We start from the raw sequence: 27,240 nt of genomic DNA, 5'->3' as shown, positions 1-27,240 counted from the left end.
AAAAACAGAAATATAGATCAATGGAACAGGATAGAAAGCCCAGAGATAAACCCAGCACCTATGGTCAACTAATCTATGACAAAGGAGGCAATGATATACAATGGAGAAAAGACGGTCTCTTCAATAAGTGGTGCTGGGAAAACTGGACAGCTACATGTAAAAGAATGGAATTAGAACACTCCCTAACACCATACACAAAAATAAACTCAAAATGGATTAGAGACCTAAATGTAAGCCCAGACACTATAAAACTCTTAGAGGAAAACATAGGAAGAACACTCTTTAACATAAATCACAGCAAGATCTTTTTTGATCCACCTTCTAAAGTAATGCAAATAAAAGCCAAAATAAACAAATGGGACCTAATGAAACTTCAAAGCTTTTGCACAGCAAAGGCAACTATAAGTAGGACAAAAAGACAACCCTCAGAATGGGGAAAATATTTTCAAAAGAATCAATGGACAAAGGATTAATCTCCAGCATATATAAACAGCTTATGCAGCTGAATATTAAAAAACCAAACCACACAATCAATAAATGGGCAGAAGACCTAAATAGACACCTCTCCAAAGAAGACATACAGATGGCCAAGAAGCACATGAAAAGCTGCTCAACATCACTAATTATTAGAGAAATGCAAATCAAAACTACAATGAGGTATCACCTCACACCGGTTAGAATGGGCATCATCAGAAAATCTACAAACAACAAATGCTGGAGAGGGTGTGGAGAAAAGGGAACCCTCTTGCACTGTTGGTGGGAATGTAAATTGATATAGCCACTATGGAGAACAGTATGGAGGTTCCTTAAAATACTAAAACTAGAATTACCATATGACCCAGAAATCCCACTACTGGGCATATACCCAGAGAAAACCATAATTCAAAAAGACACATGCACCCCAGTGTTCATTGCAGCACTACTTACTATAGCCAGGTCACGAAAGCAACCTAAATGCCCATCGACACACAAATAGATAAAAAAGATTTGGTACATATATACAATGGAATATTATGCAGCCATGAAAAGGAACGAAAGTGGGTCATTTGTAGAGACATGGATGGACCTATGGACTGTCATACAGAGTGAAGGAAGTCAGAAAGAGAAAAACAAAATCATATATTAATGTATATATATGGAATCTAGAAAAGTGGTACAGATGAACCGGTTTGCAAGGCAGAAATAGAGACACAGATGTAGAGAACAAACGTATGGACACCAAGGGGGGGAAAGTGGCAGGGGTGGTGGTGGTGGTGGGATGAATTGGGAGATTGGGATTGACATATATACACTAATATGTATAAAATAGATAACTAATAAGAAACTGCTGTATAAAAAATAAAATAAAATGTAATATGAGATCCTTGATTAAATCATGGAGATATGAAAAAAGAAATAAAGGGAAAAACAGACAAATTCACACATCATGCTTGGAGATTTTTTTTTTTTTTTTGCAGTATGCGGGCCTCTCACTGTTGTGGCCTCTCCCATCGCGGAGCACAGGCTCTGTACGCACAGGCTCAGCGGCCATGGCTCACGGGCCTAGCCGCTCTGCGGCATGTGGGATCTTCCTGGGGGCATGAATCCGTGTCCCCTGCATCGGCAGGCGGACTCTCAACCACTGCGCCACCAGGGAGGCCCCATACTTGGAGATTTTCACATTCCATTCTCACTAACTGATAGAACAACTAGCCAAAAATTCAGTAAGGACATCCAAGATCTGAACACTATCAACCACCCTGACCTAACTGACATTTTTATAACACTATATTCAAAAGCGTAGAACGCACATTCTTTTCAAATGTATATGAAACATTTATCAAAAAACTGACCATAGGCTGGGCCATAAAACAAGTCTCAATCCATTTTAATGAACTGAAATTTTATGGAGTGTGTTGTCTGACCACAATGGAATTAAATTAGAAATTAAAAACAAGAGTGTCTCTAGAAAAAACAAAATATTTGGAAATTAAAAAACATATCTTTAAATAACATAAGTCACCAAAGATCATGGGGAAAATCAGAAAATATTTCAAACAGAATGATGGTGAAAATACAACATATCAAAATATAGATAAAGTGATGTTTAGAACAAAACATATAGCCTCAAAAGCTTATCTTAGGTCTTCCCTGGTGGTGCAGTTGTTAAGAATCCGCCTGTCAATGCAGGGGACACAGGTTCGAGCCCTGGTCAGGGAAGATCCCACATGCTGCGGAGCAACTAAGCCCATGTGCCACAACTACTGAGCCTGCGCTCTAGAGCCCAAGAGCCACAACTACTGAAGCCTGTGCACCTAGAGCCCGTGCTCTGCAAGAAGAGAAGCCAACACAATGGGAAGCCCGTGCACTGCAAAGAAGAGTAGCCCCTGCTCACCACAACTAGAGAAAGCTCACTTGCAGAAACAAAGACCCAACACAGACAAAAAAAAAAAAAAAAAAAAAAAGCTTATCTTAGAAAAGGTAGGTAAAGTTCCATGTTAAGCTAAAAAAAGAAAAGTAATGTATACTGAAAATAAGTAGAAGGAAGGAAATAATAAAGATATGAGCAGAAATCAATGCAATACAAAAAACCAGAGAGAAAATTAACAAAGTCAAAAATTGGTCCTTTGAAAAACTTAACAAAATTGCTAACCCCCGAGGTAGATTAAATAAGAAAAAAAAAAAAAAGAGGGAGAGAGAGAAGACATAATTCATCAATGTTAGGAGTAAAAGGTAAGATTTCAGATTTTATAGAATCCATAGATATTAAAAGGATAATGATGGAATATTATGAACAGCTTTATGTCAATAAATTAAATAACAGACAAAATGGTCAAATTCCTAAAAAAAAGACAACGTATTAAAATTCACTCAAGATAAAACACAAACTCTGAATACCTATGTATTTATTTAAAAAATTAAATTATTAAAATGTTCCCACAAAGAAAACTGCAGGCCCAGATAGTTTCATTGGTGTATTCTATCAAACAATTCAAAATGAAAGAACAGTGATCTTTCACAGACTCTTACTGAAAATAAAGAAGAAAAAATTCCCCAACTCATTTTATGAGGACAGTATACTCTGATTACAACATCTGAAAAGACATTACAGAAAAGAAAATTACAGACCAATATTCCTCAGTATTTTACAAAATGCTAGAAATAAATTTAGCAATATACAAAAAGACTAATACATCATTACCAAGTTGGGTTTATTTTAGGACAATAAAGGATAATCAATGCAACTACCATATTAAGAAAATAAAGGAAAAAAGCCATATAATAATTCCTATGTATATATATAGAAAAAGTTTTGTCAAAATTCAATATTGATGACAAAAACTTTTTTTTAAATTAGGAAAAGAAAGGAATTTCCTTAATCTGATAATGGGCATCTATGAACAGTCTAATCTAATATCCAACTTAATGGTGAAATACTGAATGCTTTCCCCCTAAAATCAGGAAGAGGTCAAGGATACCCACTCTCAGCACTTGTATTCAACACTGTATTGGTGGTTGAAGCAAGTGCAACAAGGCAAGAAAAAACGGCATAAATATAAAAAAGAAGAGGTGAAACTCTCTTCGCAGATGACATGATTGCTTACATATAAAAACCTAAGGAATCCGCAAAATACCTAGAAGAATGAGCAAATTTAGCAAGACTACAGAATACAAGATCAATATACAAAAATCAATTGTATTTTATAATAGCAAACAATTGGAAAATGAAATAAAAATTCAATTTTTAATAGCATTAAAACCATAAAATACTTGGGCATAAATTTTAAAAAATATGTGTTAAGACCTGTGTATTTAAAACTACAAACCACTGATGATAGAAATAAAATAAGACCTAAAAAAATGGAGAGAGAGAATATGTTCATAAACTGGAGGACTCTATCACTAAGATGTCAATTCTCCCCAGATTAATCTATTTATTCAATGTTATTGTAATCACAATCCTACCTCTTTTTTCTTTTTTCTACATCTTTATTAGCGTATAATTGCTTTACAATGGTGTGTTAGTTTCTGCTCTATAACAAAGTGAATCAATTATACATATACATATGTTCCCATATCTCTTCCCTCTTGCGTCTCCCTCCCTCCCCACCCTCCCTATCCCACCCCTCCAGGCGGTCACAAAGCACCGAGCTGATCTCCCTGTGCTATGCGGCTGCTTCCCACTAGCTATCTACCTTACATTTGGTAGTGTATATAGGTCCATGCCACGCTCTCGCTTTGTCACAGCTTACCCTTCCCCCTCCCCCTCCCCATATCCTCAAGTCCATTCTCTAGTAGGTCTATGTCTTTATTCCTGTCTTACCCCTAGGTTCTTCATGACATTTTTTCCCCTTAAATTCCATATATATGTGTTAGCATACGGTATTTGTCTCTCTCTTTCTGACTTACTTCACTCTGTATGACAGACTCTAGGTCTATCCACCTCATTACAAAATAGCTCAATTTCGTTTCTTTTTATGGCTGAGTAATATTCCATTGTATATATGTGCCACATCTTCTTTATCCATTCATCCGATGATGGACACTTAGGTTGTTTCCATATCCTGGCTATTGTAAATAGAGCTGCAATGAAGATTTTCGTACATGACTCTTTTTGAATTATGGTTTTCTCAGGGTATATGCCCAGTGGGATTGCTGGGTCATATGGTAGTTCTATTTGTAGTTTTTTAAGGAACCTCCATACTGTTCTCCACAGTGGCTGTACCAATTCACATTCCCACCAGCAGTGCAAGAGTGTTCCCTTTTCTCCACACCCTCTCCAGCATTTATTGTTTGTAGATTTTTTGATGATGGCCATTCTGACCGGTGTGAGATGATATCTCATTGTAGTTTTGATTTGCATTTCTCTAATGATTAATGATGTTGAACAATCTTTCATGTGTTTGTTGGCAGTCTGTATATCTTCTTTGGAGAAATGTCTATTTAGGTCTTCTGCCCATTTTTGGATTGGGTTGTTTGTTTTTTTGTTATTGAGCTGCATGAGCTGCTTATAAATTTTGGAGATTAATCCTTTGTCAGTTGCTTCATTTGCAAATATTTTCTCCCTTTCTGAGGGTTGTCTTTTGGTCTTGTTTATGGTTGCCTTTGCTGTGCAAAAGCTTTGAAGTTTCATTAGGTCCCATTTGTTTATTTTTGTTTTTATTTCCATTTCTCTAGGAGGTGGGTCAAAAAGGATCTTGCTGTGATTTATGTCATAGAATGTTCTGCCTATGTTTTCTTCTAAGAGTTTGATGGTTTCTAGCCTTAGATTTAGGTCTTTAATCCATTTTGAGCTTATTTTTGTATATGGTGTTAGGGAGTGATCTAATCTCATATTTTTACATGTACCTGTCCAGTTTTCCCAGCACCACTTACTGAAGAGGCTGTCCTTTCTCACTGTACATTCCTGCCTCTTTTATCAAAGATAAGGTGACCATATGTGCGTGGGTATATCTCTGGGCTTTCTATCCTGTTCCATTGATCTATCTTTCTGTTTTTGTGCCAGTACTATACTGTCTTGATTACTGTAGCTTTGTAGTATAGACATTTCTCCAAAGAAGATATACAGACTGCCAAAAAACACATGAAAGGATGCTCAACATCACTAATCATTAGAGAAATGCAAATCAAAACTACCATGAGGTATCACCTCACACCAATCAGAATGGCCATCATCAAAAAATCTACAAACAATAAATGCTGGAGAGGGTGTGGAGAAAAGGGAACCCTCTTGCACTGTTAGTGGGAATATAAATTGATACAGCCACTGTGGAGAACAGTATGGAGTTTCCTTAAAAAACTACAAATAGGGGCTTCCCTGGTGGCGCAGTGGTTGAGAGTCCGCCTGCCGATGCAGGGGACACGGGTTCGTGCCCCGGTCTGGGAAGATCCCACATGTCGCGGAGTGGCTGGGCCCGTGAGCCATGGCCACTGAGCCTGCGCGTCCGGAGCCTGTGCTCCGCAACGGGAGAGGCCACAACAGTGAGAGGCCCGCATACCGCAAAAAAAAAAAAAAAAAAAAAAAAAACTACAAATAGAACTACCATATGACTAAGCAATCCCACTACTGGGCATATACCCTGAGAAAACCATAATTCAAAAAGGGTCATGTACTACAATGTTCATTGCAGCTCTATTTACAATAGCCAGGACATGGAAGCAACCTAAGTGTCCATCGACAGATGAGTAGATAAAGAAGATGTGGCACATATATACAATGGAATATTACTCAGCCATAAAAAGAAACGAAATTGAGTTATTTGTAGTGAGGTGGATGAAACTAGAGTCTGTCATACAGAGTGAAATAAGTCAGAAACAGACAAACAAATACTGTATGCTAACACATATATATGTGGAATCTAAAAAAAAAAAAGATTCTGAAGAACCTAGGGGCAGGACAGGAATAAAGACTCAGACAGAGACAAAGGACTTGAGGACACGGGGAGGGGGAAGGGTAAGCTGGGACGAAGTGAGAGAGTGGCATGGACATATATACACTACCAAATGTAAAATAGATAGCTAGTGAAAAGCAGTCACATAGCACTGGGAGATCAGCTCGGTGCTTTGTGACCACCTAGAGGGGTGGGATAGGGAGGGTGGGAGGGAGACGCAAGAGGGAGGAGATATGGGGATATATGTATATGTATAGCTAATTCACTTTGTTATAAAGCAGAAACTAACACACCATTGTAAGGCAATTATACTCCAATAAAGATGTAAAAAAAAAAAAGACCCCATTAAGAAAATGAATAGGCAAGCCACAGACTAGGAAGCTGTTCACAAAATATATATCTGATATAGGACTTATATTAGAATATACCAAGAAATTCCACAATTCAATAAGACAAGCAAACTTATAAAAATGGGTAAAAGATTTGAACAGACACTTCACCAAAGAAGATATCTGAATGATGAGAACACAAAAAGTTGCTCAATAGCAGAGGTCATCAGGGAAGTACAAATGAATAACACAATGAGGGGACTTCCCTGGTGGTCCAGTGGTTAAGAATCTGCCTTCCAATGCAGGGGACATGGGTTCGATCCCTGGGTGGGGAACTAAGGTCCCATACGCCACAGTGCAACTAAGCCCACGCGCTGCAACTACTGAGCATGCAAGCCACAACTAGAGAGCCTGAGTGCTGCAACTCCAGAGCTCACGTGCTCTGGAGCCCTCGTGCCACAACTACAGAGCCCACGCACTCTGGAGCCTGTACGCCACAACCAGAGAATCTTCGCACTGCAAATACTGAGCCTGCATGCTGCAACTACTGAGCCTGCGTGCCACAACTAGAGAGAGAAGCCCGCACACCTTAATGAAGAGCCCGCGTGCTGCAACAAAAGTTCCTGCATGCCACAACGAAGATCCCACGTGCTGCAACAAAGACCCAACGCAGCCAAAAATAAAACAAAAAAATAAATATTAAAAAAACCCAAACAAACATAAGATACCTTTATATACATTCCAGAATCACAAGAATTAAAAAAGACTGATACCACCAACTGTTGACAAGAATGTGGAACCACTTGAACCGCTGTACATTTTTAGTGGGAGTATAAAAAAGATACACTATGAAAAAGGGTCTGAAAGTTTTTTTTATAAACGAAATACCTTTCTCTGGACACAGCAATTTACTCCTAGGTATTTATCCAAGAAAAATGAAAATACATGTCCTCAAAAAGACTAACATAAGAATGTTCATAGTGGCTTGATTCAAGATAGTCAATAACTAGAAACAGCCAAGGTGTCCAACAGAAGAGTGGATAAACAAATTGTGGTGTATTCATACAGTGGATTACTATTCATAAAAAAGGAACAAACTACTGTACATGCAACAACATGGGTGGATCTCAAGCACACGCTGAGAGAAACTTTAGAAAGAGTGTACATTGTATAATTCCATTTGTGTGAAGTTCTAGAACAGACAAAATTAATCTATGGTGGAAAAATACACAGAATTAAGATTGCCTCATGATAACCAGGGCAGAAATTGACTGTGAAAGGGCACAAGGGAACTGTAAAAATCTACTGAACTTCAATTAATATTCATGCTGAAGTATTCAGGAGTGAAGTACTTATGTCTCTAACTTAACTTTGAATGCGTCAAAAATTAAGAGAGATTGATAATCAGAAGGATGAATATATGCATAGATATTCTATCAAGAAAATATAGCAAAATATTCATTGAGGTGGATATATGGATGTTCTCTGAATAATTATTTCAACTGTTATGTATGCTTGAAATTTTTCATAATAAAATATTGGGGAAAAAACTGTTTTCAATTCCTCTGCTCTCTCACATTGACTGTACAAACTGGAACTGAATTTGTATGAAGTAAGCCAATAGGGGGTGCTATTTTCAGAATCATGATTTTATCTTTTAAAGAAAAACACAAAAACTTTAACATGAAAAACAAAACAAACCATTCCTTCTCAACAAAGAATGAATTACAATTAACAGCAACTTTAGCTTCACATTATATATGTCATAACTCTGGCTCTAAAGAGAGAATTTCTGAATTTCATTCACTGTGCCTCAGCTTAGATGCCTGTTTCCAAGACTAATCATTTAAAGATGGGAATCTGCCTTGACTATATAGCCTTTAGCACAAGACAATATATTTGCTGAATTTGGCCTCCCAGAGTGAAATGCAAGGCTCATACAGTGTCAACAAAACAAATCAAAAAACAATGTCAAGAAAAATTCACGTATTACTGTTAAGGACGGGTAGTCACCTAATAGATTACAGATTCAGTGTTTATAGTGTCAAGAAAAAAATTTTGGGTTTCATTACCTTTATCAAGAGATGCCCCAGCCATATGGTAAAAGCTCAATGCAGTGTCTACATCATTAATGTTCTTTAAGAAAGTAAAGAAGTTCTCCACTTCCTGAAATGTCAGACCCTGAAAGAAGAAAGACAGTTAAGTAAGGCAGGAACCTGTACAAAAAGCAGCATAAAAATGCAGAAAACTAGGCAGTTATTCATGCCTATAAATCAGAAATTTATGCTATGTCTAGAACAGAGACTCAACAAATTAGTCAAGGAATGTCAAATTTGTACACAACAGGGGAACAAAACTCTGGTATTTTACCCTGAGAAATGCATGTTGGCTAATTGCTTTCCCTTCATATGTAAAATCTGACATGAAGCTGTTTAAAGTTATGGCTGGATATCTTTAAAGAAAATATTTCTAACTATACCCTCCAATTATTCACAATATCTGTTGTGACACTTCCTAAATGAGCTGTAGCCACTTGATCTGTTATACATCGTAACAAGTAAGACCCATCAGGACTTCCATTTTAATAATCTACTCGTAGGCCAGTCAAGCTTTTTGAGGCTTAAGCTAATTGAAGAACCACCAAAGCCAGTAATATACATGGGAACGGTTTCAGCATTTAGCAGAACCCAAGCAACTGGGAAAGTTGTTCATTATCTCAATTTAAAAGCTACTAATGAAGCAATCTGCCATGTGACTTTAATCTGATGAAAGTCTGTGAATGAGGAAATTCTTTTCAAAAGCTGGTCAAAGATTTGCTGATCTTTGATGCTACTTTCTATGATGGCTCAAGAGAGTAGTCGGATAAACAGGGATTAGAGGGAGGAAGATTTGTCCTATATGCCTGTTTCCCATTTCTCACATGCTGTGATGGAAATGAATACAATCTCTAAGAAATGAGTAACACTGGGGAGACACTGAGGTTAACGCCTTCTAATGAAGCATCAGGTCCTCTTATGGACTGCAGATGTTGACGGGCTTCTACTCAGTACTGATCCTCTTCCGATCTCCATTTCCCCAAACTACAGAGCCCAGGAATCCACATAGGTAACTCAGTAAAAAGGAAACCTTAATATAGACAATCTATAGCACATTCCTGGTACTCTCCAAACTGGCCAATGGTATCTTTCTCATTTCATCAATCAAACTAAAAGCTAAAATACTGTGTGTATGATTATGTCACATGATCGTTTTAGTTTTTCTCCTTAGAATCATAGAACTTAAAATTTTTTTAATTGTGGAATATGATGACCATATAGAAAGGTGCATAAAACAAACTGTTGTAAAATGAACACCCATAAGATCTCGATTCAGGTCAAGAAACAGACAATTATCAGCATCCCAGAAATCTCCCTCTCTTCCCCAACGTGACTCTTCCCAGTTATGAGCCTCTTCTCCTCCCAGTGATAACTACTGCGACTTTTAGAATATTCATTTCCTTGCTTTTCATAAAAAATAGCTTTACTATCTATTTATGCATCCTTAGACATATGTTTAAGGAATTTAAGTATGTCTGTTTAATTTTATAAATGGAACCATGCAATATGTATTCTATTATATATGGATTCTCTCTTTAAGATTTTTCAATGTTTTTGTGTATATCTGTAGTTCATTCATTTTTATTGCTGTAAGTATTCCATCGTGTGACTATACTATTTGGGCTATTTCCAGTTTTTGGCAATTACGAACGGTTGTCCATCTGTATTTAAGCATTCATTCAAACATTTATGGAGCAACTACTATATACCAAGCTCCATAACTTCTGGCAGTGAAAAAGGCCTATATTAAATAATTCTGCCCCAACTTGAGGTCATTCTCTTTTTTTTTTTTTTGGCGGTACGTGGGCCTCTCACTGTTGTGGCCTCTCCCGTTGCAGAGCACAGGCTCCGGACGCGCAGGCTCAGCGGCCATGGCTCACGGGCCTAGCTGCTCCGTGGCACGTGGGATCTTCCTGGACCAGGGCACGAACCCGCGTCCCCTGCATCGGCAGGCGGACTCTCAACCACTGCGCCACCAGGGAAGCCCTGAGGTCATTCTCTTAAGGTCATTCTCAGAGGTAGGGTTCATTCCTTGTACAAATGCCATAGTATGCTATCTAATGTAAGCACTAGGCTAGAAACAACATTATAAGAGGGAAGAATTCCACTGGAACAGAAGCACAGGTTTTACAATATCACCTGCTTGTGGATGGATACACTAATACCATCTTCTCTTCCTCTCCATCTAAAGATGTGCAGAGGTGGGAACAACCCAAGTGTCCATTGATATATGAATGGATAAACAGAATGTGGTGTATACATATAATGGAATAGTATTCAGCCTTTAAGAGGAAAGACATTCTGATACATGCCACAACAAGGATGAACCTTGAAGACATTATGCCAAGGGAAATAATCCAGCCACAGAAGGACAAATGCTGTATGATTCCACTTATACGAGGTACCTAGAGCAGTTAAATTCATAGAGACAGAGAGTAGAATGGTGGTTTCTAGGGGTGGGCGGCAGGGGATAATGGGGAATTATTGTTTAATGGGTATGGAGTTTCAGTTTGGGAAGATGAAAAAAGTTCTGGGGATGAATGGTGATGGTGTTCTTTGCACAGCAGTGTATACTTACTGCTACTAAACCATTTAAAAATGGTTAAAATGGTAAATTTTGTTATGTATATTTTACCACAATTTAAAAAAAGACACGCTAAAGCTTTTCTACTTCTTTTTATTAGGGTGTGAATTTCCACAGGCGAGGTAAGGATAGGGGTCTGAGTTTATGAAAGGGTTTTTAAGGCTAAAAGGTTGACATAAAATTCCTAAAACAGAAAGGGCATGGTAAAGGAATTGCATCCCACTCTGATAAACAACCTCTGATGTATGTTAGTTAATTTATTGTGAAACATCAAATGCTCAAGACCACAGTGCTTATGTTGAGAATTATTTGAGAACAGATATAAGAATCTGAACTGAGTGGTTATTCATTTGATGATTTAGAAAAACAGTGGAATACAACTCATACTATGCCATTATTAAATAAAAATGTGTAACATTTTGCCTTTTATTACATAGATATAATAAAAAATATTTATCGAGCACTATGCCAGGAACAGTGAGGAAAATAAAATTACATTGGACATGGGCCTCCTTAAAGAAAAGATGATGCCATTCACGAAATTCTTATTTCTTGGTAATTACCTTAGTAAAAAATCCAGAGGTCTATTAGAATAAAGCTAGAATAAGACTATAGCATGAGGTTCGTGGATAGAAAGTGCAAAGATAGTCTTTTTGCAAGTTGAGTTGCTCAGACTTAGAAGGCTACAGTTTAAGCACAATCTATTGTCAGGTGACTTGAACTGCAGACATAGTAGTGAAAAGGAAATATCCTTCTCTGAGGCTTGGCATTAAAGGGATTTTTTTTTTTTTTGACATACTATGGCGAAGTGGAAGAAGCAGGAGTTATTTTATTCTGTGACTAACTGTTCAACAAACCAGTTATCTATCTATCTTTGGAAAGAAGAACATATTTAAGACTGGGCTCTAAATAACTAAAAAAAGAAGATAAAATTAATAGTACTTTGACAATAGAAGTACTTCTTTATGTTGTTTAAAAATGAATTTAACATTAGAGAAGTTGTTAAACAAGCAAATAGAATTGCCTTTCAAAACTAAAAGCAACTGATAAAATGTTTAGGAGAAAACAGAAAATCTTCATGACGTTGGGTAAGGCAAAGAGTTTTTAGATATGACACCAAATGCACAATCCATAAAAGAAAAAAAATTGATAAATTAGATTTCATCAAGATTAAAAACTTTTGTGCTTTAAAATACTGAGAAAATAGACAAATCACAGACTGGAAGAAAATATTTAAAAATCATATATCTGATAAAGGATTTGTATCCAGAATTATATAAAGAACTCTTACAACTCAATGAGATCATAACAATAAACCAATTAAAAAAAAGATTTGAATAGACATCTTCCAAACAAGATATATGAATGGCTAGTAAGTACATGAAACAATGCTCCGGATCATCATTCATTAGGGAAATGCAAATTAAAATCACAATGAGATACCACTACATACTTATTATTGGGTTGGCCAAAAAGTGCCTTTGGTTTTCAAGTGAAAATAAAAGACCCATTTTTCATTTTCACCACAAACTTTATTGCACAACATATTCACCATTTTGTTCCACTACCTTCTGCCATTTCTCAGGCAACTTCGTAATTCCATCTGCCCAAAACTTTTTTTTTTTTGGTCTGCATTCAGTCTTCATTGCTGTGCGCGGGCTTTCTCTAGTTGCAGCGAGTGGGGGCTACTCTTCGTCGCGGTGCGCGGGCTTCTTATTGCAGTGGCTTCTCTTGTTGCGGAGCACGGGCTCTAGATGTGTGGGCTTCAGTAGTTGCAGCACACTGGCTCAAGAGCGCATGGGCTTCAGTAGTTTTGGCATGCGGGCTCAGCAGTTGTGGCTCGCGGGCTCTAGAGCGCAGGTTCAGTAGTTGTGGAGCACAGGCTTAGTTGCTCTGTGCCATCTTCCCGGACCAGGGATCGAACCCGTGTCCCCTGCATTGGCAGGCGGATTCTTAACCACTGCACCACCAAGGAAGTCCCTTCCCAAAACTTTTTATCTTTTTGAGCAAAGAACTGTTCCAGGTGCCTTTTATAGTCTTCCACGGAATTGAAATTTTTTCCATTAAGATCTGAATAAATGGAAATCCGAAGGTGCAATGTCTGGTGAATACGGCAGATGAACTGGAACTTCCCAGCCAAACTGTAACAGTTTTTGCCTGGTCATCAAAGGAACATGTCGTCTTGAGTTATCCTGATGGAAGATTATGTGTTTTCTGTTGACTAATTCTGGATGCTTTTCATCGAGTGCTGCTTTCAGTTGTTCTAATTGGGAGCAGCACTTGTTGTAATTAATCGTTTGCTTTTCCGGAAGGAGCTCATAATAGAGGACTCCCTTCTAATCCCACCATATATACACATCACCTTCTTTGGATGAAGACCGGCCTTTGGTGTGGTTGGTGGTGGTTCATTTAGCTTACCCCATGATCTCTTCCGTTCCACATTATTGTACAGTACCCACTTTTTTTTTTTCTTTTCTTTTTTGCGGTACACAGGCCTCTCACTGTTGTGGCCTATCCTGTTGCGGAGCACAGGCTCCAGATGCACAGGCTCAGCAGCCACGACTCACGGGACTAGCTGCTCCGCGGCATGTGGGATCTTCCCGGACCGGGGCACGAACCCGTGTCCCTTGCATCGGCAGGCGGACTCTCAACCACTGCGCCACCAGGGAAGCCCTACAGTATCCACTTTTCATCGCCCATCACAATTTGTTTTAAAACAGAATGTTTTTATGTTTAAGTAGAGAATCACACGTGGAAATACGGTCAAGGTTTTTTTCGCTGAACTTTATGGAACCCAAACATCAAAGTGATTAACATAACAAGCTAGTGCAAATGACTACATTATTATATGAATGCATTTATATGAAATTTCCAGAAAAGGCAAATCTATAGAGACAGAGGAAGATTTATGGTCGTGTAAGGCTATGGCAGAAATGGGGATTGACTGCAAACTAGCATGAGGGATCTTTTTGGGGTGATTGAGATCTTCTAAAACTAGATTGCAATGATGATTGCCTAACTCTATAAATTTACTAAAAATAATTGATGGGTAAATAGGTGAATTGTACACTTAAAATAATTTATATATACTTTATGATATATAGATTATACCTCAATAAAACTGTTAAAAAATAAAAAGCAGTTATAGTAGAATGAGAAGAGGGGGAAGGAAAATTTGGCTTCCTCTGGAGTCAGCTCTAAAGCCAGATATCTAGTGCTGACAGGCCATAGGTAGTACAAACACATTGTAACGGTGATTTCTTGCCTTGTCTTTTAATTGGTCATAGCAAATCCATCTGCCAAGAATCAATCTAATTGCCTGAGCTCTCTCTGTGGCCCATTAAAAAAATAAGTCTCCTTCCTTCTTCCTTCTATGCTATGTTTCTCACCAATCTAATCTCTCATCTGCTCCATTTTCTGCTTAGTTTTTAAAAACATTTAAATTATTTTTACACCAGGTAATATATGGATATGGTACAAAATGTTACACAGCACCAAGTAATTCTTCCTTTCCCTTGTCATCCAGTCTCCCTCCCTACATGTGGTCACTGTCACCAATTTCTTGGGTACCTTTTCAGAGATGTTTCTGTACTTGTCTTGCTCCAATAAAGCATTTCCCCATTGCAAAGTGCAGACTTTTCTTCAACTGGTTGGTGTCTGGCAGCAGGGGGAAATTACACCATTTCCATTACTTACATTTCTATAAGAACCTAATAGTCCTGAAACATCACTTTCTTCATATGTTCATTCCTCCTGCTGACAAAATATCAGTGACATCCACTGTCAACTGGAAAGACCACAAACTTCTTAGCCTAGTATACAAGGTCCTCTACAATCTGATTCCATAATTTACCTTTCTAGCTATCTCACTAAGAACCTATAGGTTAGAGTATAGCAACACTGTTTTTCTTGTTTCCTCTAAACCTTTCTGCTTATTCAAATCATGGAGAATAAACAGTGACAATAAACAGGTTCATTAGTAGGAAGATTATGGATTCTGGAATGAGACAGTCCTGGCTTTGAATCCTAGTGCCACCTCTTAAGACACTGTGTGAACTCAGACAAATAACTAAGGCTCAGAAAAAGTATTTTTCATCTCAAAAATGGGGATTCTATCCACCAAGCAGGATGTGATAATTAGGGAGAAGATAAGTAAAATGCCTAGTACATAAAAAGTACTCAGTAAATAGTAGGGCAAAGTCCTTAGTAAGCTGGCAGGCTCATTACTACAGAGCCAGCGGCAGTGAATTTACTCAGTTATGCTCTGAAATACACTCTCTTCTCTGGTATGTGTAGGGCCTTGAGGGATAGGAAATAGGGAAAAGGTTGAGGTATATGAAAATAATTGTGTGTGGGGAAAACCAAAAATAAAACAGGGGAAAAAATCCATAAAATTAAATCTCTTAATAGTAATTCACAGTTTAGTACTCCTTTGGGGGAAGTAAAGGTTTCAAAGCTAATCAGTAAAACAAAGCAAATCAGTAGAGTTCTAATCTTTTTTTAGTTTAAGGGTCATACCTCGGGTGCTATACATAGTGGCTTTGGTGGGCACCCAATAATTGAGTTAGAGTTTTTCAAGGGCTCTGCTAGCAATGTTTCTAGAATCTGATATCCTCTGAAGACCACAATGTGGTTCACCTCTCAAATATCTGTGAGAATATGTGAACAGAGGAGCCCACATGAATATTATCCACAGAAAACATGAAAAGTTAATAATCTAATAGTTTTATTAAAATTGGTTTTTGAAGTACTAACTCTACTTAATGGCTAGTAGCAAGATTAATAAATAATGCTATACACAAAGACTGCTGAGGATAGGGCTGTAAGAGGAATCACATAGCAAAAGCAAATACCTTTATAACCTCTGTTTGTCAAAATCCTACTCTGCCTTTCAGGCAAAGTTCAAATTGTACCTCCTCCAAGGTACAAGAATTCTTACTTAGTCTCTTCAGCTGGTTCTAATCTTTCTCATTGGTGCTCCCAAAAGATTTCATTATCTTTATTAGGGTACTTAATATACATTCATCAATGCATTTGACAAACATTTGCCTATGCAACATGGTATAGAGGATGGCAAAGATGAGTAAGACAGTGCTCTCAAGAGGCTCAAAGTTGAGTGAGTTGTCTTGTGCCATAATTGTTTATTATCTGTCTCCCTCCACTTGAGGGCAGAGACTTGGTTTTGCTCATTCCTGTGTTCCCAATATTTAGAAGAGTGCCTGGCACATGGTGGATGCTCAATAAATACTGAATATGAAATTATATAGTTCTTTGCATACATCTATTTTTTACTAAACTATTACAGATAGGTGATGGTTTTATCTTTCACCTTTCTCACAGCACCTGGCTTTGTGTCTTGAACATAGCAATGTCTGCCACTGAACTGTAATTTTCAATTCATCCTTGAGTGGATTTGCTAAATTATTAAAGTTTGCAGTTTCTGCACTTTTTTTTTTTTTTTTTTTTTTTTTTTTGCGGTAAGCAGGCCTCTCACTGCCGTGGCCTCTCCCGTTGCGGAGCACAGGCTCCAGACGCACAGGCTCAGCAGCCATGGCTCACGGGCCCAGCCGCTCCACGGCATGTGGGATCTTCCCAGACCGGGGCACGAATCCGTGTCCCCTGCATCGGCAGGCGGACTCTCAACCACTGTGCCACCGGGGAAGACCAGTTTCTGCACTCTTAACCATAGAGAACGACCACTGTGAATTATACTTATGAAGTCTCAGAAAACTCTGTCTTTCTTTTAATGAGGAGAAGAAGGTAATTTGGAGGATGGAAAGTAAAAGAAAAGTTAAAGTTGAGTCAGATTTGACCTAGAAGAAAAAGTCACAGAAAAAAAAGATACTGAGGGGAATGGGGACAATCGGATAGAGGATAGGGACTAAACTTTAAAACAAAGCAAAAACAAAACATGTTTCTCAGAAAGCAAAAAAAGAAAGAAAGAGAAGAAAAATCTGTCTTTGTTAAGTAAGAAACATGGCAGTTACCCAGAGCATGAATAGAGTAATTTTTCCAGGCATGGCAGGTTCCCCAATTCTTCCAGCTATTACTCAGGAACAAAACTAGAGATGCTGATGGAGCAAGCCTAACTGCACATTAGAACCACCTGGGGAGACTTTTAAGAACTATTGATGCCTGGACTCACCCACTGAGCTTCTTATGTAGTTACTTTGAAGAGGGTCCCAGCACCACTTTTGTGAAAAATTCACCAAGCGAGCCTACTGGGAGACCAGGTCTAAAGCACCGCTTTACAGCAAGAGTATGGTTAGGAGAAATAGAATTTTGCTAGAGAAGGGACAAGATCTGTAATAGGAAGCCCTGGATTTTATTAGTCCAGACTCTGGGTGGATCATTAATTTCTCTTTCTCTCTGTCTCTATATTTTCAAAGGTGAAATGAGATCTAACAAAGCTGTTAGAAACACAAAAAAGAAAAATGGCTGTGAAGCACTGCATAGTAATAAAGTAATACACAAATATTTATTTAATGCCACCACTAGGACCTTCAATCTTTTAGGTCTGGTTTCATATTTTGTACAGAACCCCACACAGAAAATGATTAACATGTGCCAAATGAAAACACATTTTCATGTTAACAAATCCAAAGTGGAACAAAAGAAGCAATTAGGAAGTAGACAGTGATCCCCCTATAATGGGAAATGGTCCCAGAGAGATGGGCTGGTAACCTTAGGAGCAAAGGCCCGTCATTAACTCTCATTTTAGTTAACTGCTATATTCACAAACTATTTAATCAACACGAGAGTACAGTCAATCTCAATCTCCCTGCTAAGGCAGGCTAGAAATTCTGGGCCAGAAATAATTTAGCACCCCAGATTTACATCATCTGACAAAATCTGTCCTTTCATTTCAGGGCTCTTTTGCAAGGTCTTCAGGTCTTAAATTAACTCCTGCCAAAGCTAAAATACTTTACTCCTTTAAGGGAGATGTCTCCAACACCCAATTTATTGCTTTTAAATATAAATTCACAACAAAACATGAATTAGCCTATCATGACAGATAATTATTTTAAGGTCAAATCAATGTCTGAACTAAACTTTAAAAATAGGTCTGGTCAAAAGAAAGGAGTGTTCCCCATAAAATCCACCTGTATTTGCAATTAATTTTCTGAATTACAATTTCCAACAGATATGAGCTGGGTACTAGGTAGTGTAGGAGTTCTCTCTGGGAGAAAAGCATTGTCCTCTGTCACTTTCTGTTAATGACTCTTCCTCCATAGCCAAGGGAACACCTTGGGCGGGACTGAACTCAGAGAAGCTGACACTTTTTCTCAGAATCCAGCCTGTTCTCAGTTGCAGTCCACAGCCTGTTCAGAGGTCCGTTTAGCTTTTCAACATCCAAGACAAGGAGGAAAAAGTCTAGCTGATAAGAATTGTTTTCCACCAACTTGGGGCGATGCTATTCATGCAAGATTTCATGCACGAAGACTAATAACTAAGAAAACTGAGACAAGCACTAGCAATCCTATTTCTTATTTTCAGTTACTGAGTCTTTAAAGCTTAGAGTCTGCATCTAGGATAAGGCTCTTCAATTCATGAGGCCAGGAATGTTAAGTGATTTGTCTAATGTCCACAGAAATCTCTGAGGCAGGACTTGAACTCATCTTCTAGCTCCATGTCTACCACACCACGCTACCTTGGCAATCCCTCATGGAACATGTTTAGTGCCAGGTCAGTTTCCCAGTCATGGCCAAATGGTAACTGTTGTCAGGTGGAAAGGGTATTGAATTGAGAATGAGATCTGGGTTCTAGCCCTTGCATTGCTGTGTGTGTGTGTGTGTGTGTGTGTGTGTGTGTGTGTGTGTGTGATCTTTAAGAGATCTGGCCTCTTTACTAGTTTCTGGTTCAGTTTGTTCATCCCACCCCCTGGAAAACCCCACATGCTGACTCAATTCTACCATCTGCCTCTTCCTGTACGAGGTACAGCTCTGAAGGGTGTCACAGAGCAGAGCTGACAAGTGTCATCACAAATCTATGGTCTCTAATCTCAATGCTGCTCAAAAAAGGCCCAATCATCTCCTGAAATCTCTAATAATCTTATTCTCAATCTTTTTGCTTCTACGCTTGCTCCTTTCCAACTGCTCTTCATAAAGCAACTAGAGTCATCTCTTTAAACATACACACAACCATGCCATTTCACTGATCACAACCCTTTAATAGCTTCTCTTTGCACTATGAATAGAATCCCAACTTGTTCCACACCTACAAGGGCCTGCATGTTCTTGCCCCCCATCTCCCTCTCAGACCTCATCTTAGACCATTATCCTCTTTGTTAGTATGCTCCAACCACAATAGTCCCCTTTTAGTTCCTCATACATGCCAGATTCATCTTTCCTCCTTGTTATGGACTGAATGTTTGTGTCCCCCCCACCCCCAAACTCACACACTGAAGCCTTAACCCCCACTGTGGCTATATTAGGAGATGGGGTCTCTAAGAAAATAATTAAGGTTAAATGAGGTCACAAGACTGGGGCCCTGATCCTATAGGATTAGTGTCCTTACAAGAAGCCACATTAGAGAGCATGCTTTCTCTCTCTGCACAAACACTAAGATCATGTGAGGACATAGCAAGAAGGTGGCTGTCTATAGGACAGGAAGAGAGCCCTCATTAGAAACCCAGTTTGCTGGCACATTGATCATGGACTTCTAGCCTCCAGAACTGTGAGAAAAGAAATTCCTGTTGTTTAAGCCACCCAATCTGTAGTATTTTGTTATAGCAACCTAAGCAGAGTAATACACTGCCTCAGAGTTTTAAACATATGCTATTTCTTCTTTCTGGAGCTTCCTCTCCATTCTTCCTCTTTCCTTCTTTTCTACTTCCTTACTTGTTGTTCTAATATGCCTTCCAATTGGACCACTGTAATAAAACAGCTCTCCCAAAGATCACCATTTTACCAAAACCAATGGGTATTTATCATCTCATTTTACTGGACCCTTTCGGTTCCATATGACACTGTAGACCCCTTAGTTCATGAACACTCTTCTTCCTTGGCTTTGATTTCACTACTTCCTCTAGGTATTTCTCTAACCATTTCCTCAAGATTTCATTCTGGAGCTCCTTAAATGTTTCTTTTCTACTTGATCTTGCCCTTGGCTCATAGTTCTTTTCTGTTTAATATCCTCCTTGGGCAACTTCATCCATTCTTGTGGTTTTAATTCCAATAGTGTGTTGATGATTCCCAAATCTATCTCAGTCCTCTAAAGTAGATTTGAATATCCAGTTGGCTGCTAACCATCTCTGCTTGGATAGTCCACAGGCATCTTAAACTCAAGATATCTAAAAGTGAACACTTTATCTCCCTCTGTAAACCAGCCTGTCTCTTTAAATTCGCAATCTCAGTTCATGGTGCCACCCGTGGTCTGAACAAAAAACATGGGGTCATTTGGGGCTCTCCCCTCTCCCTCACTCACTGCTCTTTTTTTTTTTTTTCAGGTACCAGAGATAAATTGAAATCAGTCATAATTAGTCATTATTTCACTCTCATTATGTTAGTGCCTTTGCAATAACAATATGCTCCCATGGTTCCTCTTCTTCCTCTAGGCAAAGATACCTACCTTTCCCTCTTTGAAGTGCTTCTTGAGCTGCTTCTGCATGGCAGTCAACTTCTTGGACTGTACCCCACTGTAGGCCAGCAGCATGCCACCAAACTGCCTCTCGGTGATTCTCCCATCCACAGGGTCATGGCGTTCAAACTGGGAAGGGAACAGAAACAGTGTTCATGGGGTCAAATGGAAAGTACTTTGACATGGAATGTGGAATGATCAACTGTGTTGGATGGCAGAGAATAGGTGATGGCTGGGACCATATTTTGAACTATAATTCTCACCAAGGTTTAAAAAAATCAGTCAGAAACAAGATTTTTGTTCTTTTTTTTTTAAATGTATCTATTTTATTTATTTATTTTTGGCTGTGTTGGGTCTTCATTGACGTGCGTGGGCTTTCTCTAGTTGCAGCGAGTGGGGACTACTCTTCTGTTGAGGTACACAGGCTTCTCATTGCAGTGGCTTCTCTTGTTGCGGAGCATGGGCTCTAGGTGCGTGGGCTTCAGTAGTTGGGGCACGTGGGCTCAGTAGTTGTGGCTTGCAGGCTCTAGAGCACAGGCTCAGTAGCTGTGGTGCGTGGGCTTAGTTGCTCTGTGGCATGTGGGATCTTCCCAGACCAAGGCTTGAACCCTTGTCCCTTGCTTGGCAGGCGGATTCTTAACCACCGCGCCACCAGGGAAGTCCAAAGGATTTGTGTTCTTATTCCAGTTCTGCCACTAAGTTACCCAACTACTCTAAGCCTCAGTTTCCTCATGGATAAAAAGAGCTGCTATAGGGACTTCCCTGGTGGCGCAGTGGTTGGGAGTCCGCCTGCCGTTGCAGGGTACACAGGTTCGTGCCTCGGTCCGGGAAGATCCCACGTGCCGTGGAGCGGCTGGGCCCGTGAGCCATGGTCGCTGGGCCTGTGCGTCCGGAGCCTGTGCTCCGCAACGGGAGAGGCCACAACAGTGAGAGGCCTGCATACCGCAAAAAAAAAAAAAAAAAAAAAAAAAAGAGCTGCTATAACATCTTATATACCTTCTAGATGAGGAGCTTCCTTCTGGGAATAAAAACAATGTTAAAACTCCATTCAAATTCATGAGTAATAGTATTAGTAATAAGTGCTCTCTGGATCATCCATGTCCCTGCTACTCAGAGAAAACTTAAAAGCTAATTATTACAAATTTGATCAAGTATACATATGTAAAAGTCATATCAGTTCCTTGATCTGTACTTAATATTGTTATACATTCAGACCTCTAAGCATTTCAAAGAAGAGTAGTGTCTTCAGATTTCCCCCAAAATGGTAATCAAATGCTAGAACAACAACAGAGCTTGAAAAAAATGTATAGAGCGTAGGATGCCTCAATTAGACATGCATACTTATCATAAAGCTACTAAAAAATCATGAAGTGTATTTAAACATGCAGATGGAGAGGTTAAGTATAAAGGACCTCTAGCTAATCTAAGTAATATCAGAAAACTAAGATTTTCATTTACAAATGGAGAGAAGGGGCTTCCCTGGTGGCAGAGTGGTTAAGAATCCGCCTGCCAATGCAGGGGACACAGGTTCGAGCCCTGGTCAGGGAAGATCCCACATGCCGCAAAGCAACTAAGTCTGTGCGCCACAACTACTAAGCCTGCACTCTAGAGCCCGCGAGTCACAACTCCTGAAGCCCGGATGCCTAGAGCCTGTGCTCTGCAACAAGAGAAGCCACCGCAATGAGAAGCCCATGCACCGCAACGAAGGTAGCCCCAGCTCACTGCAACTAGAGGAAGCCTGTGTGCAGCAACAAAGACCCAACACAGCCAAAAATAAATAAATAAAATAAATTTAAAAATAAATAAAATAAAATAAAAATGGAGAGAAGAAAGTTATCTCAATGCCAGCTGCAGTGTTAATGATACTTATAAATGCATAAATAATAAAATGGCTAAAGACAGGCCCAGAAACCAATTAGAAAGCAAAATGATTTCAAGACGGTAAAATTTCCCCATGGTTTTATTGGAAAATATCAGTTACCAGGAAACTTTCAGATTCCTATGTGGCAGGGCATAATCCTCTTCTCCTAAGAGGGTTATATAATAGACATAAGACATGGCCAAGTAAGGTCATGTCAACAAACATTTCCTGAATGTCTACTAGTTATTTAGCAGTGTGTTAGTCATTGTAGAGTATGGGAAAGGAGAAGATTCAGTTTCTGTCCTTAGGAACTTCACCATCTAGTAACAAGATAAGATTTACACATAAGACACAAAATAAGGAAATACGTAAAGAATGAAATTCTCTCTCAATTTTTTTTTTTTTTGGCTGCACCACGCAGCATGCAGAATCTTAATTCCTCAACCAGGGATCAAACCCATGGCCCCTTTAGTGGAAGTGCAGAGTCCTAACCACTGGACCTGCAGGGAATTCCCCTCTCTGTTTTTATTTCCTCGGTTAGCTTGGTAAGTTGATATACACCTTAGTTTGTCTCCTCACCGGTCAGACTTATGTCAGTGAGCAAGACACAGAACTACATTTTAACAACAGCAATCACTTACTGAAAATGTACTACAAGCCAGGTACTTCACCCATATATTCTTTCATTTAATCACTGTAACAACCTCGTGGAGTAGGTATTATGAGCTCCATTTTACAGATGAGAAAACTGAGCGAACATGAAGTTAGAGCTCAGAGTCAAACGCGGCTCTATCTGGATCCAAAGACTGTATCTCAATATCATACTATTTCCTCCTTTTAAGCAGTAGTACATATTCATCCTATAGGATAGCATTATGTTGTTTTGGATAAACTTATAAAGCAATGGGATTTAATCATATTTGAGTGAGAAGCAAAACTACTTCCAAAGAAATCAACATCATCAATATTAAGTGAAAGCCTCATTTGTAACTCAGCCACTCAGTATTTCATGTTTGTCATACCATCACTTCTACAGAGCTGATTAATTTTTGACAGTACCAAAAGTTTTCAGGATTTAAGTTTGATTTATGATTCAGTTTACCATCCTGAAACAAAATGGAGGACTGATAAAATTTTTACAAATGGGAGTACTATCTGCAGTGTTTAAATCAGATTTGCAGTGAAATGTGATACCCCGGCCAAAGTTGGGCTTCTTCAAAGCAAGCGAAGCAAAGCTATGGTCCTAGGCTTCAACAATTTAGGGTGCTCACTTTACCTTTATCTGGGAGATTTCACAGCTGTGGAGAAATCCCATACATTTGAACTAGATGAGTTAAGCTGCATCCTACAAGATAGATTCAAGGTTGCAATGTCTCTTTTCATAGTGTTGGCAGCAGCAGCAGTGTGCTCAAGGTTTATGAAAGACTGCATTCATCTGCTCTCCACAGGTGCATAAAACCTCACCTCTGCTATGTTTCAAAGGCAGTAAAGAATTTCCAGTGGACATCCCCAAGTAACAATTCCAGTGCTCAAATCAGCATTTTTACTCATGTTCTTTGAAAACACAGACTTATCTTTTTCTATCATTATTATTATTAATATTTTGATGTGGTTGGAACCTGAAACGGCTTAAAAACTATAAAACTCAGCTCCATGTAGTATAGCCCACTTCAAAGTTTACTACCTCCTCTGTAATTTGATTTGGGGCAACAATGAAGACCTACTAGGCTAGGGAGCTTTAATAGTCGTTTCTCAAGGACCTGCATTAGGGCTAAATTTTCAAGGGCAATAGCTTGACATCATGTGGCACCATATGAATGTAATTCTCAAGGTCATGAGAGGGTCTTTGGGGAAAGACATAGGTTATTGCAAAATTATCACAGTGTAGAAAGTTCCTAATTGTATATCTGGAGGCAATTCATATGATTGGCTTGTGTTTTATTTACCAAATATTGCTTGAGCATCTTAAGTTCCACTTCAATGACAATTAAGAAATTCCATTCTATTTGATCCTGTGGCACAGAATGTGTGTGTTCCAGGACACCATCCACAATTTTCATTGCTCCTTCAGACTATACTACAAAGCTACAGTAATCCAAACAGCATACTGGCATGAAAACAGACGTAAAGCTGAATGGAACAAAATAGAGAACCCAGAAATAAACCCACACACCTGTGGTTAACTAATCTATGACAAAGGGGGTGGGAACATACAATAGAGAAAAGACCATCTCTTCAATAAGTGGTGCTGGGAAAACTAGACACATGGAGAACAAAGAGACTAGAACATTCCCTCGTACCATACATAAAAATAAACTCAAGATGGTTTAAAGACCTAAACATAAGACCTGAAACCATAAAACTCCCAGAAAAAAACACAGTTTAACATAAATTGTAACAATATTTTCTGGGATCAGTCTCCTAAGGCCAAAGGGGGAAAAAAAAACAAAAACCAAAATCCAAAGGACCTAATTAAACTTAAAGTATTTGTAAATGATGAGACCAACAAGGGATTAATATCCAAAATGTACAAACAGTCCACACAAGTCAATATCAAAAAAACCCCAAACAACCCAATCAGAAAATGGTCAGAATACCTGAATAGACATTTTTCCAAAGAAGACATACAGATGGCTAACAGGCGCATGAAAAGATGCTCAACACCACTAATTATAAGAGAATTGCACAAATTGAAACCACAATGAGGTATCACTTCCCACTTGTCGGATTGGCTATCATCAAAACATTTACAAATAAGTGGTGGAGAAGGTGTGGAGAAAAGGGAACCCTCCTCCTTTACTGTTGGTGCAAATGTAAATTGGTGCAGCCACTAAGGAAACAGCATGGACGTTCCTTAAAAAACTAAAAATAGAAGTACCATATAACCCATCAATTCCACTCCTGCATATATATCTGGAAAAAATGAAAATGCTAATTCAAAAGATACATGCAACCCAATGTTCATACCAGCGCTATTTACAATAACCAAGACATGGAAGCAACTCATGTGCCCATCAATAGATGACTGGATTAAGAAGATGTAGTACATATATGCAATGGAATACTACTCAGCCATAAAAATAAGAATGAAATATAGTCATTTGCAGCAATGTGGGTAGACCTAGAGAACATTATATTTAGTGAAATAAGTCAGAGAAAGACAAATACTGTATGATATCACTTATATGTGGAATCTAAAAATGATACAAATGAATATATATACAGAACAGACACAGACTCAAAGATATAGAAAACAAACTTATGGTTACCAAAGGGGAGAGGAAAGGAGGGAGGGACAAATTAGGAGTATGGGCTTAACAGATACAAACTACTATGTATAAAATAGATAAACAATAAGGATATACTGTATAGGACAGGGAATTATACCCATCATCTCGTAGTAACCTATAATGGAGTATAACCTGTAAAAATACTGAATCACTGTGCTGTACACCTGAAAAGAACACAATATTGTAAATTGACTATACTTCAATAAAATTAAAAAAAAAGAAATTCCATTCTTTTGGATCCTGTGGCACAGAACAGGTGCATTCCAGCACACCACTCACCATTTGCATTGTTTCTCTGAGTCTAGGAAGAGAAATGAACAACTTAGCATTTTCTCTTCTGTGCCACTGCCACTTTCTCAAATGGATGTAAGCTGTTGGCTCCCTGTTGTTTCCCCAGGGGGCTGCAGAGCAGGCAAAGAGGGGCCAGAGAAGAGGAGCCGAAAGACTGTCTGTAAGATTTTTCCTGGCTTCTTGTTCCCACCCTTGCCCCTTGTTGAGAGAAAGAACAGCTTTTTGGAAGGACAGATGGTCTATATATCCATTAGCATCTAGAGATGAAATGATTTAAGGAAGAAGGGAAGTCAGGAAGGGAAGAAAACATGTATTATAAACAAAGGCCAAAATAAGATTAGAAAAATAGTAAAAGGAAAAAGAAATCAGTATCTGCAACTGGGTCTTGATTTATTAAAGTCTTTTGAAGTTAATATATTTCAACAAATGTAAACGTCAACCTTATTCTCTTTCACAAAATTATGTTTCAGGAGACTCTGTCTATCCCTCAGAGTAAACCCTGCCCTTTTACAAGTATTTCAGAATGATAATTTTATTCATAGGCTTTTTCTAGCTTCTGAACTGTACAATTCAAGTAATGCATAGTAATCTCAAGCCACTGAGCTGAATATATCTGTTTTTCAATCTGACAGTATTTGGCTTTTGAGATCTGAACCATGTCACTGCTGCTACTACCAGGAGTCTCAGAAAAACTGTCTGTTTTGCCATCAGGAGGAAAAATGATTACAGGCAAAGTTCTCTACTGCAAACCACCCAGTGAGCATAACATACATTTCACAGTTTGAATATGAAATCTGTTTCTACAATTGGCAATGGACATCAGAGAGCCCCAGGTCAAA

General features: G+C 38.7%; 1 protein-coding gene across 2 annotated transcripts in view; it reads right to left on the bottom strand.

Annotated features, from left to right (window-relative positions):
• The window catches only part of MICU1 (mitochondrial calcium uptake 1), a 199,721-nt gene that overhangs the window by 27,762 nt on the left and 144,719 nt on the right, over nucleotides 1–27,240 (bottom strand). For both annotated transcript variants that reach the window (XM_030862562.2, XM_060286765.1), the window contains 2 exons: nucleotides 20,951–21,088; nucleotides 8,773–8,881 (listed from right to left, as the gene is read on the bottom strand). In XM_030862562.2, the coding sequence (XP_030718422.1) occupies nucleotides 8,773–8,881; nucleotides 20,951–21,088 (247 nt within the window). The remainder of the gene's footprint in view (nucleotides 1–8,772; nucleotides 8,882–20,950; nucleotides 21,089–27,240) is intronic.

Source organism: Globicephala melas, chromosome 16 (genome assembly GCF_963455315.2).
Source record: "Globicephala melas chromosome 16, mGloMel1.2, whole genome shotgun sequence".
NCBI classification, from domain to species: Eukaryota; Metazoa; Chordata; class Mammalia; order Artiodactyla; family Delphinidae; genus Globicephala; species Globicephala melas.
Note: the sequence above shows the minus strand (reverse complement) of the source record. Positions and strands in the feature narration are given on the sequence as shown.